Source organism: Pinus tabuliformis, chromosome 5_1 (genome assembly GCF_031772625.1).
Source record: "Pinus tabuliformis cultivar Carrire ecotype Pingquan chromosome 5_1, CPIR1, whole genome shotgun sequence".
Lineage (NCBI taxonomy): Eukaryota > Viridiplantae > Streptophyta > Pinopsida > Pinales > Pinaceae > Pinus > Pinus tabuliformis.
Window position 1 is genome coordinate 373,716,940 of NC_142305.1, and position 12,822 is coordinate 373,729,761.

At 34.2% G+C, this 12,822-nt stretch overlaps 1 protein-coding gene across 1 annotated transcript; it reads right to left on the reverse strand.

Annotated features, from left to right (window-relative positions):
- Nucleotides 1-9,712: 9,712 nt before the first annotated feature.
- LOC149165006 (laccase-12-like) lies at nucleotides 9,713-12,257 on the reverse strand. Its single transcript, XM_089431061.1, has 6 exons — nucleotides 12,090-12,257; nucleotides 11,819-11,970; nucleotides 11,463-11,707; nucleotides 11,235-11,366; nucleotides 10,202-11,146; nucleotides 9,713-9,940 (listed from the first exon to the last, which is right to left on the reverse strand). Exons 1-6 carry the CDS (start codon nucleotides 12,240-12,242, stop codon nucleotides 9,810-9,812), a joined length of 1,758 nt encoding a protein of 585 aa, XP_089287187.1. The 5' UTR covers nucleotides 12,243-12,257; the 3' UTR covers nucleotides 9,713-9,809.
- Nucleotides 12,258-12,822: the final 565 nt, after the last annotated feature.

Below are 12,822 nucleotides of genomic sequence, written 5' to 3' on the forward strand. Positions count from 1 at the left end.
GTATTAGAGGGACCTAACATTTGTACATGCTATATCTGAACATGTAACTCTATTGTGCAAAAAAATCCACATTTCATCCACTAAAGTCTTCTATTGCTAATATTTTAGTAAGAAATTGACATATAAGACATTATTGGTGATATTCATATTTTTGAATATATTTTTATATTTGTGAGGAGAGGTTCATATTTCAACTACATTTGTGTACTCTTAGGTTGTGTATCAATTATAAGTAGTTGAACAAGGTGACCCTCAAGAATAGATATCTGTTTTCTTGGATTGATGACTTCTTTGATCATTTGAAGGGAGCAACATTGTTCTAAAAAAATGATTTGAGATCAGGATATCATCAGGTAAGCATCAAATAAGAGGACATTTACAAGACTCCTTTCCGGACTAGGTATGGGCATTATGATTTTGTTGTGGTTCCTTTCGGTTGGACTAATGCGCCAACTACTTTCACGTGTTTGATGAATAATGTGCTGCATCCTTATTTGGACAAGCTTGTGATAGTATTCATTGATGATATATTGACATATTTCTAAGAATGAGGAAGATCTTGCAAAACATTTGGCAATAATGTTAAAACTGTGGAGAGAACATCAGTTGTATTCCGAGTTTAGTAAGTGTAGCTTCTTTCCAACAAAAGTTAATTACTTGGGACATGTTGCTTCAAAGGAAGGCATAGCATTGTATACAGAAGAGATTAGAGCTATCATGGAATGGGAAACTCGTAAGAATGTGGATGAGGTTAGATCATTCATGGGGTGAGAAGGTTATTATAGCAGTTTCATCAAGAACATCTCAAGAATTTCCTATCCTATTATATCCTTGTAGAGAATATGAAAGAAATTTGAATGGACAGAGGAATGTGTAGCGAGTTTTGAGCAGTTGAAGGAGTTGGTTACAAACACTCTAGTTCTAAAGATTGTAGATCAAGATAAAGAGTTCGTAGTGTGTAATTTTTTTTCAAGAGAGGACTTAGTGGATTCTTGATGCAAGAGGGATAGGTGGTATGCTACGAGTCAAGGAAACTTAATGAGCACAAACAAAATCATGTGATGCATGATCTTGAGTTGGAAGCGATCATTCATGCATTAAAGATGTGGAGGAATTATCTTCTGGGAAGGAAGATTCTTTTGTTGAGTGATCACCATGGGTTGAGATACTTGTTTGAGCAACCTAATTTGAATTTCAGACAAGCTAGATGGTTGGACATGCTCAATGAGCTCGACTTTGAGATTAGGTACAATAAGGGAAAGGAGAACAGGGTTGCAGATGCTCTTAGCAGAATTGTGCAGGTAAATCACATAACAATGAGTTCATATGGAGACCCAAGGGTTAGCTCAGTTGGTCAAAATCAGTGCCTCGCCATCGGGAGGTCACAGGGTCCATTCTCCCTGAAGCCCTTGGGGTCAGGTCTTGTAGTAGGCCAAGGGGCGTCAACCCAGATTTTTCTGTGGATGTAGTGCCACCCATTGACCAGGGTGTCCGTGAACCACTCTGAAAAAGAAAAAAAATAAATGAGTTCATATGGGAAAGATTTACAGGATCAAATCTTATAGGCAGGGAAGGAGGATGAAAGATACAAGCAACTTAAGTACATGTTACAACAGCTAGGTATAAGTGATAAGGATGTGGACTATCGACTTACAACATGTGGTTTCATGAGATTTAAGGATGGGATCTATGTGTCGGACATCAGTGAACTCAAGAAGATTATCTTGAGGGAAGTTCATGCTATTTCATATTCAGGTCACCTGAGATATCATAAGACATTGACAACTGTGAATAATTTTTACTATTGGTCGAATATAGAGAAAGAGGTAGCTGAGTTCATTGCAAGGTGCTTGGATTATCAACAAGGAAAAATAGAGTGTGAGCATCTAAGTGGTTTATTACAACCTATTTTGATTCCAGAGTGAAAATGGAAGGTTGTTTCCATGGACTTCATTATATTTTTTCTAAGGACATCTAGACAACATGATTCCATCATGGTTTTGGTTGATAGTTTGACTAATGTAGCTAACTTCATTCCAGTGAAGTCTATTCATTCAACTAGTGAGGTAGCTCAGGTTTTCATCAGGGAGATAATGATATTTCATGGTTTTCCTTAGAACATTGTATCTAACAGAGATGTCAAGTTCACTTCAAGGTTTTGGAAGGATTTGTTTGCAGATTTGAGTATATAGTTTCCTTTTAGTACAATTTATCATTCGAAGATAGATGGATATACATACATGGTTAACATGATTTTGGAGGATATGTTGAGGATGTATATTATGCACTAGTAGAGGAAGTGGGAAGAGTATCTTCCACTAGTAGAGTTTTTGTAGAATAATGGGTATGATAATTCTTTGAGGATTAGTGAGGCACTTTATGGGTGGAGTTGTAATACTCATATTAGTTGGAGTGATCAAGTGAAAAAGTTACTGCTTGGATTGGACATGTTGGAAGAGATAGAATAGGAAATGGAGGTTATTAAGAAGAATCTAGAAGCAACATAGAACAGGTATAAGAGTAATGAAAATCAACACAAGGTATTTAAGTAGTTTCAAGTTAGGGAGTTTGTGTACATACACATCAAACCCAAGAAGAGCTCCTTGAGGATTGGGTCATGTGCTAATTTTATACCTCAGTATTCTTAGGCTTTTGAGATCCTTGAGAGGATTCTACTAGTGGCCTACAGACTTGCACTACCACCAACAATGAAAGTCCATGATGTTTTCCATGTTTCATTGCTTAAAAGATATGTAAAGGATGTTGATAATGTGATTAACTAGTCTATATTGTAGGTGGATCCAAAAGGATAATTCCAATTTGAACCCCAGTTCATATTGCAACAAAAATAATTCATGCTTCGGAACAAATAAATCGATCAAGTTAAAGTGCAGTGGAAGCACTTTGGCCTCGATAAAGCTACATCAGAGATGGCTGATCAAATGCAGGCTATGTATCCTTCATTGTTTTTCGATTAAGGAAAATGAGTCTAGGTATATGTGCATATATATGTATGATTGTTATTGTAAATACCATAATGAGGTTTATTATAAAGCATCAAAAAGCAATATGGTTTTCATGTTTTTATGTTTGTCACAATGGTTTTTCTTTTCAACAATTTGATATTGTAAATACTGCATCAAGCTATGTTATAAATCTCCATGGGCAACATGTTTTTGTTTTCAATATTTTTTTCATCATAGCTGTCATAGAACATTGAGGACAATGTTCCCTATAGGGGATGGGTTTGTAATAACTCAGGTTAAAAGTTTATGTAACAAAGTTAATAAAGGAAAAATAAGACCACGGTCATGGGACACATATTCCAAGATGAATGTTGGGTAGAACATCCTATTGGGTGTCACTTTCGGTTTATTAATGGCTAAGGAAATTGGCCAAGGAAAAGAGGCATTAATTGACATTTTATTTATGAAATAATAGAAAATAGGAAAAAAGGGAGAGGAAAGGTCACCAATTTGCATGTGAGGAAATTTGAAGGAAAAATAGAGGAGAAATGAAGAAAATAGAGGAATCAATAATAAAAAGGATTCTAAAGATCAATTCAAAACCTTTTTTCATTTAAGTTTTGGAGCTCTCTCTCTCTCTATTATCTCATACAATTACAAAGTTAGAGCATTCTTCGAAGCACTCTAGATTTGGAGAAAGGAAAGAAAAGGAAGGACAAGGAAAACAAAGGAAAGTAAGGAAGGTTCGATCAACCAACTTCATTAGGAGGATTTTGTGGGTAATAGGTTGCATGTGTGATTTCCTAGCTGGTTTGTCAATGAATGGTACATGCATTTGTGTATTAGGTTCTTTTGTTGTCATTGGCATGTGTTTTGTTAGGTTTGATAGTAGTTTCAATCTTGTCTTTCCATTTTCGGATAGCCATGGTATGATATTATTATTTTCACGATTGAGCTTTAGATTGACAGAAGGTTTTTGAACCGGGTGAAGTATTCTCAAGAAAATTACCAAGGGTTGGGGGTGGAGGTGGTTTAATCTTTGGGAAGCCCTCAACTGGTGGGTGGAGACAAGAGAATTCCTCAAGATAATGGTGAAGAAACTCTGAGGCATCCAAGGTTATTTTTTCGCTTAGTGATCTATTGACAAATTTTGGCGGGATCACAGTAGCCTAAGGGTGGAAGTGGTTTAACCTCTGGGAAGCCTTGGTTTTTTATGTTTTGGTTTCCTTATGTAAGATCTTGACTTGTTTTAGTGAGATCGTGGGAGCATGAGGGTGGAGGTGGTTTAATCTTCAAGAATCCCTGGTTGTTTGTGTCTTGTGATCCCACATTCATGCTTGAAATATGGCTTGGGGGTGATTGGATGAAAGAAAGATTTGGTTTAGCCCAATCTATGGTTAGGTGATTCGTTGAAACCCTTGACTTGGTTGGTTTTTTCATAAGTTAATAAGAGTTATTTTCCCATTGTAATTGATCAGTACTTGTACTTGTTATTATGGTGATTTGATGTTTTTTATGACATGCTTAATAATTTGGTTATATGTTAGTTATAATCATGTATTGGTAATGTATTGAAGTTATGTCTTATTCAGGATATGATAAGTATTTGATGCTTAATGAATTCATGGGATAACAAATGTTATTGCAGTTATTATAAGAGAGGATTAGACCTTCTTGGTGACTCTCAGATAAGTTTTAGACTCCTATGTTCAAATATGCATTCATGACCTATAGATTACATGTTCACCATATGTTTGATGAAATGAATGTCATGGTTAGGCCTGGTTAGGTCAATTCCTTAATCAATTTTTTTATGTTTAGGTTTCTCTTTAAGTCATTTATAATTCTATAATGTCTTAGGAAGTTTTGGGCTGTGGTCTAGAGGCTGGTCTAGAATTGTGGCTTAGATCTCAGGAATACAAGCACTTAACTAAGGATTTTGGGTCATAACCACACTCAAGAAGGTTTGTGCATACGGTTGGGGTGTGAGGTCACTGAAAAAGTAGTTTAGCTCAGGGTTTGGTCACCTAAGGTGGTCATTTAGCCCCTGAGTGTCCTGTAAGCCTTGTAGGATGCCAATTTGTGGTTAGAAAGTTCCAGTTGTTGGCCCCAGTTGGAGGTCGGGTCATGTCATAGTAACTCTTCATCTCATGTTTACCCTGGAAGACTGATGAAATTGGGTAAATGTGGGAGGGGGCGTTACAATTTATTTTCTTAGTAAACTTTGAACAAAAATTTAGCATAACATATGCACATGCACAACAAGCTCTATACAACTTCGTCCATACAACTATTTTCACACTCAATAAAGCCCTTAATTGACATTTGAAACTCCACATATGATACCTCCAAACAACTAGCTTTGTAAAACCACCTTTGTAAAGCTACTTTTGTACTTCCGAAAAACATTTCCAAATAATAATTAAAAATAAATAAATCCTTGTGCACATTTATTTTACCACACAACATTTTTTCTTCACAAGAATTGAAATTACAGTTTTTTAACATCCCCTTCTACGCAAAAGACATCGAATCCCTCCACACATGATACCTCTGAACAACTAGCTTCACAAAATTACTTTCGTACTTCCGAAAAATGTTGCAAAATAATAGTTGAAAAAGACAAAGTCTTTCCCACATTCGTTATACCGCACAACAATTTTTCTTCACAGGAATTGAAATTACATTTCTTTAGCATCTTCTTCCATGCAAAAGACCTTGAATCTCCCACATATACTCTTTCCTTCGCACAGTAAACATTTTGGATAACAACCCCAATATTCACTATGCAAAGAACCTTAGGTTTCCCAAACATACTCTATACTACACACAAGAAAAAATAATAATATTAGTTTGACATTTGTCAGCTCTACTCCAACCCGACACTTATGCAAACAACCTAAGACCGACGCATGAATTTTCGCATCATCGAACAAAGCGTTAACATAATAGTGCCCTACAACCGCATCAACAACTAACTTCGCACAACCACCTATGCACAAATATTTATGTACTTGGAAAAAATGTTCCTAAATAATAATTTAAAAATACAAAGCCTTTTACACATTTGTTATAGAATGAAAAAGACCATGGTTCTCGTATAGATACTCTTGCACAATATGAAACCATACCAATTACCCCATCATTCATTAGTATGACAACACTCACTACGCAAAGAACCCCAAATCTCATGCACATACTAATATTAATTCGACACTTGTTCACCAAACACCCCCCCCCCCCCCCCCCAACTCTTGGAGCCTATTAAAACAAGGTGCAACCACATTACAGAGCACTAACAAGACAACCCCATCAATTATTTCATCATTGAGCAGAGTGCTAATGTAATAATGATAGTGTCAGAGCACTCACCAACGCAATGATTGTTCATAAAATTACTTTTATTTTAATTTAAAAATAAATTGTGAGGCATTACAATAAAATAAAATAAAATGCTCAACACTAGGGGAATTATGTTTCCATCAAAGCTTCCTCAGCCAATTTAAAATTAGATTTTTTAATTAAAAGTTTAATAATTATTTTTGAATTTATACAAAAATAGAAATATGAAGACTTTTCATGAAACTTTAGTTAATTGCAAAAACACAACCAAATAATGCATTGTCAACACATTTTGACCGCAAAATAAATGATGTAGTCTCTGACTAGTCACGTACTAATAAAGATATTAACTTTTATCTTCGCAAATAAAATAGAGATTCATTATTTCATAGTTACTATTCTCTACATTATTTTTAAGATGTTGATCAAAGTATTTATATGTTAAAAGAACCTTCCACCATGTAAATGCCAAAGAACTTCACACCATGTAAATGCCTTCCAAAATAATTCTAAAATATCTATAATTTTAATTTTTAAATAATAATTTTATTTGTATTAAAATAATAAATAAATAATATTTCAATTAATTTTATTTGGTAATAAGGCTTATCAAAATAGGTTAGTTGCGTTTTTCATTAGGGTTTGTTAGCTTTTGTTGTTCCACCCCCTTAAATTGTTGTAGATCTAGAGTTTCATTTGTGGTTGACGGTAGATCTTTTCATTCTTCACCATAGATTTGAATTTTTTGCCATTGAATTAAGGTTTGTCTTGGTTTTCACTCTACTTAGTTTTTTTATCAAGTCAGAGTTTCCTTTCATGTTTCATGCATTCACAACTCATTGGGGTTTTCCTTGTTGCTAGACTATAGTATGGTGGTGTTTCTTTAGTCCTTGAGTGGTTGAGATAATTCATTGTTTAATGGATCTCCCAAGAAGATTTATTGAAATGGTGGTGTTAATTCACACTATTGATTTGGGTTTTTCCTCTACAAAGAAGAACGTGACTAACTTGAAGGAAAAAGTTTTGATTGATAAGTTCACTAGCCTTTGGCCTAGCTATAATTTTGTTTTAGAATGGACCTGTATTAATTAGGTAAATCATGAGCCCGTTGATATTTTCTATTGTGGATAGATGTGGAGCTTATTTTATGGGCATTATAGGAAATATTATCACCCACTGTTCTTTGGATTTCAATTCCATAATGGGAATTTCTACACCATGTGATTAAATTGCCACATATTCCCCTTCTTTTCTAGGGTGAAGGTATTTTCAAAGATATAAGAGATAAATTGGGCTGATTTATTTCTAGTGATATTGAAAAGGATAATATCTTCCCTTGTACCAAAATTTTCATTAAAATCTCAAGTTCCCTTTAAATCTATTTTTTTCATCAGTATGGGAACTTTGCAAGTGGTTGTCCTAATGCTCAAACTTCTTAGTATTCTTGTAATCCTTTGCCATATTCTTATAGTAGTGATGAGAAAGTTGCAATCAAATCAGTTATGAAGAAACACAAGAAGCATTTAACAAAGAGGTTGCATACTAGCAAGTCTGAATATCATTAACAACATGTCTCCATTAACAGGTATGAATTTTTGAAGTTCCCATAGGTAGAAGTTATTGATAATGAGGCCCAAATCAATTAGTCATTCCCAGATGAAGTGTCTCCCAAGGACTTGAATTCATCCATTTAGGGAAAGTCTTCATCCAGGGATACTAAGAAATCTCTCTTACATAAAAGAAAGAAGAATATGGCAGGAAAGAGGATGAGGAGGAGATCAAACTACCTTCTTCTTATCCTTCCTATTCAAATGTGCTAAAAAAAATATTTTTTCTTCCCCTACTTTAACAAGAAGAAGAAGGATTCTCTTGCCTCCTCTCAGCAGTGGGTTGATTTCTCTTAAAAGTTAGAAATTCTATGTTTTTGTATCATCATGTGCAAGCAATTTGTAAGAATCTACTCATTTACTCGAGAAGCAATAGGTGCAAATTTTAGAAGATCTAGTATTGGATCTTGTGCCTCCTCCTTTTCTTGGGCGAATGATGATTTTTAGCTCTTTTCTTTTTAGATTCGTGGATTTTCTTTTTTCTTTGTAATAAATTTGTTGCATCATTTACACACATATTTATATTAATACAAATTCTCTATTATTATTTTTCTTTGTAATAAATTTGTTGCATCATTTAGACACATATTTATATTAATACAAATTCTCTATTATTAAAGGCACATATTGTTATTAATACGAATTCTATATTATTAAAGAAAAAATAACTTGTAGATTATAATATTTTTGAAAAACTTAAAAATTAAAATTTTATCACATTATAATGTACTTTATCATTTTTCCATTTTAAAAATTCAATTTTAAATTATTTAAAATAAGAGTATAAGAGGAAAAATCCAGATTATGAATATAAAGATTATCAAAACTGAAAACTTATAAAGTTTTTTTCAAAAATATAAAACTCTCTTAACTATTTAAATATAATAAAAGTCCAATAAAATTGAAAATAAATTATATTAAGTATATAATATTTTATTACATTATAAAATAATGATGCTATTTGAAATATTAATAACTTTAAAAGGATTAGTAAAAAAAATTGAATCATTAAAAAAAATATTAACGTTAATATTAAAACTAATAAAAAAAATTAATATTATTATTAATCTATAAAATTATAATAATAATAAAAATAATTTTTTTATATATTTAATAAAAATAAAAAAAATTAAATTAAACCCTAAATAAAATTTAAATTTCTTTTACCATTCTCCTAAAATTCTCGAATTACAACCCTGATAAATCCAATTTCAAAAATATTTAAAATATAACCGAACTGTGCAACTCATTAATACATAGTAATAAAAAATAAAGTTTCCAACTTATTTAATTATAAAAAAAATATGGTAAATTAAAAATCAATTTGATATTATATATATTTATTTTAATAAGTTATATAAAATATTTTATTGCCCTGTTTTGAGAAAACTATTTCTCTATTTCTATCTTATTCTTCAGCATCGAAGTGTTCTGAAGAATATTTCACGAAAATATACAAGTACAATTGATTAGACGAAAATAAAATACAATGTTAAACAGGACAACAGAGCATTGGAGACCATATTGTTAGGTAAATAAGAAAGGAAGTGAAATAAAATTAATGGAAAGTTAATAATAATATATGTATGGGGAATTAGGTAAAAGATAAATTTATAACTTAAATTGTATACATCACAAATAAAACTTGAAATACATGAATTTATCCTTTATTATATCAATCCTGAGTCCAGGAGATATTAAAAGGTAATTGAAATGAAATCCACAAATAAAACTTGAAATACATGAATTTATCCTTTATTACATCAATCCTGAGCCCAGGAGATATTAAAAGGTAATTGAAATGAAATCCACAGCAAAGGAACAAATATCTGGGAGAAGTGAGGAAATAAAACGAGAACACCAATAATTCACGACGGTTTCACTCTTCTATTCGCTAACACTTCGGGAGGTCTGGAGGAGGAGGCTCCAATCTTGCCGAAAGACCACGACCGTTCTTCACCAGAAACGCCATGTTCAATCCCCATGATAAATGGTCTTCTAAATGGCAATGCACAAACCACATTCCTGAACCAAATAAAAGAATAAGGTGATTAGCAAATTAATAGTGTTATTTTTATATGGAGTAGATTTTATGAATATTTTGAAATTTGACCGAGGGAAATTAAATAACTAAATTCCAAAATATTCCAATAAAGAAATTCAAAACAATCTACGATCCAACCATGAAATACAAATGCCAACCAGATATATCCTTAAAAAAATATATAATAAAAGTGAATTCAGCTGAGCTGAAGTGCAGGGTAATATGTATGAGTTCAAATATACCTGGATTATCAGCTCTGAATCTTATGGCAACCCACCCACTCATTGGAGCGATTACCGTGTTGCGTTGAGGGGGGTCAACAAGATTAAAGTTGAGCGGATCAGTTACTGGGTTATAGTTTCCCAGTCCTTCTCCCACTACATAGAAACCGTAACCATGAAGATGCATCGGATGGTTCTCTGCCACGAAGATGTTTGTTGTCTGATATACCAGTTGCACTGTAGAATTGTATTCCAGTACTTTCACTTTTGTTGCACGTACAGGAGTCCAAAGACTTAGGGGTATATTATCTCCCGTGTAGTTAAATGTAACCGCAGGATTTGAAGGAAAATCGGTTGTAAAGACGCCATTAATGCCGAAATAATTAGCCTGAAGCAGAGCGATCGTGGGCAATGTAAATGATATGTTGTTCATACTTGCGGTAACCATCGTTCCGTTGGGGCCTGCACAGGTCTTCCCAGTAGGGCACGGACGCAACCCGAGACCAACTGTGGAGATGATGCTATTATCTATGCTTTGCGGAACGTCCACTGGGTACTCCCGGGAAGCCATGCTTCGCAGTCCTCTTGTAAATTGAGTGACAGTTGTGGTGTCATTGTAGTATGGAAGACTAGGAAAGACCGGACTACTGGAATTTTGATTTCCAATATACTCTAGAATAGCAGTAGTTGTGGTGTTGTCAATACTGGCCGCTGCCAGGTTAGTGTATGGTCGAGCGGCCATATAATATTTGCCCACCGTCTGGTTCGCTGTGACAAGAACATCTGTAGTCTGGCCGGGAGAGATCACGATAACGTCCGTTTTATAGGGTTTCGTGTAGGAAGCATCGACAGCTACAACAGTAAATTCGTGGCCTGCTATCTTGAAAAAATGAGCATTATTAAGTGCAGCATTCACGATCCGCAGAAGGTATGTTTCTCCATAACGTACAGAGACCCGAAACGTTTCTGCAGCGAAATCCTTTCATTAGGATCTAACTCAATTTTCAACATTATAGGTTACAGATCTTTACTCAAGTCTATATAAAGTTAGTACCTGATGTCGAGCAGGAATTATATAGGTCTCCTGGCTGTCCATTTATGGTGAAGGCATTGGATGTATTGGGTGCACCACCTGTGAGGAGTGCTTCATTTATAACGTCAATGGGGTTACTGTTCCACCATTCCCCTGTTCAATCACATGATCTCTCTGAATTAGTATTAACCATCGAAATCCTATAGTCAACCAAACATTTAGGTATTGAATCACATAGCAACTCATTACCTATAACTATAGGAATTTCCCTATGGGGTTTACGAAAGGGATATAAACTTCCTCTTTTAGGATAGATTACGAAAGCTCCATACACCGTAGCTCGGAGCCAGGAGATATGAGCATGCCACCACAAAGTTCCTTCCTGTCCGGTGACTGTGAATCTGTAAGTGTAATTTCCACCAGGTTGAATGGGGCATTGTGTAATATATGCCGGTCCATCGGCCCACCCTGTACGTAACTGCCTCACCCCATGCCTGACACATATCGATAAGCGAAGAGTTTTATAATCAAACCTATCAATAATTATATTAATATCACATCATGTACTGTTCTAAAAGATTTACATCGAGCTTTAATAGACATACCAGTGAATAGTGGCATTGTACTCGGCCTTGTTAATAACTTTTACAATAACAGTGTCTCCGTTGTGTACATACAGAGCTGGACCTGGTAGCTGTCCATTGACAACAATTATTGTATGCTGGTTGCATAGTTTTGTGACGTTCTTCGGTGCAATCTGGGCAGACATTCGAAGAAACAATCAAAATATTGCAGGTAATTGGTTAATCTAAACGCCATACTTTTGTTTTGCCAAGCTTATAGCCATTCAAAACAAAACTGAGAAAGTCAACTTACGACGAAGGTATGATGATGTATTTTCGCGTGTACAACGGAAGCCAAACATGTAATAAATGAGAGGAGGATAAGAAGCCTGGCTGAAAGCAGTCGTACTGATTCAAAAGACATTGGTGCAGTACAAGATATTCTAATACTACGCTTGGAAAGCATAAAAGAGGTCTCTAACTAATATGCTTAACAATCTGGGTAATGCATCAGACAATACGAAATCGAAGCTAAGGAGACCGAATATATAGGATTAAAAATGCGTGAAACTAACGCAGTGGCGTCATCAGCCTTTGCATACGATGACAACGGGTTCAATTCTCAATCCAGACCTAATGACAACTGGTTCAATTCTCAATCCAGACCTAAAATAAATATATTTATTAGTTTGACTCTCATTCCAAAGAAATCTGATTTGTACCAAAGATGTGGGATCTCCGTGTTCAGACCGCAACCTCTGTCATGTCGGTAACGTGTATTTTAATTTTATTAAGGTCAACTGCATTGCGTAGAGTGATGCACAAAAACAGAAAAAAAAAGGAAAATATGAGATGGCACATTGCCAATTGGATGGAATCTGAAAGAAAACTTATTACGTATTAATCAAGAACGAAGAATGTACGTTAAACCTAAACATAATTAAGAATGTATGAAAATGATCACAAAATTAATTTTAAAATCTCACTCTTATCTTAGATTTAGATTCTTATATATCTGAATTATAAGAACTGACTGGCATATTTAA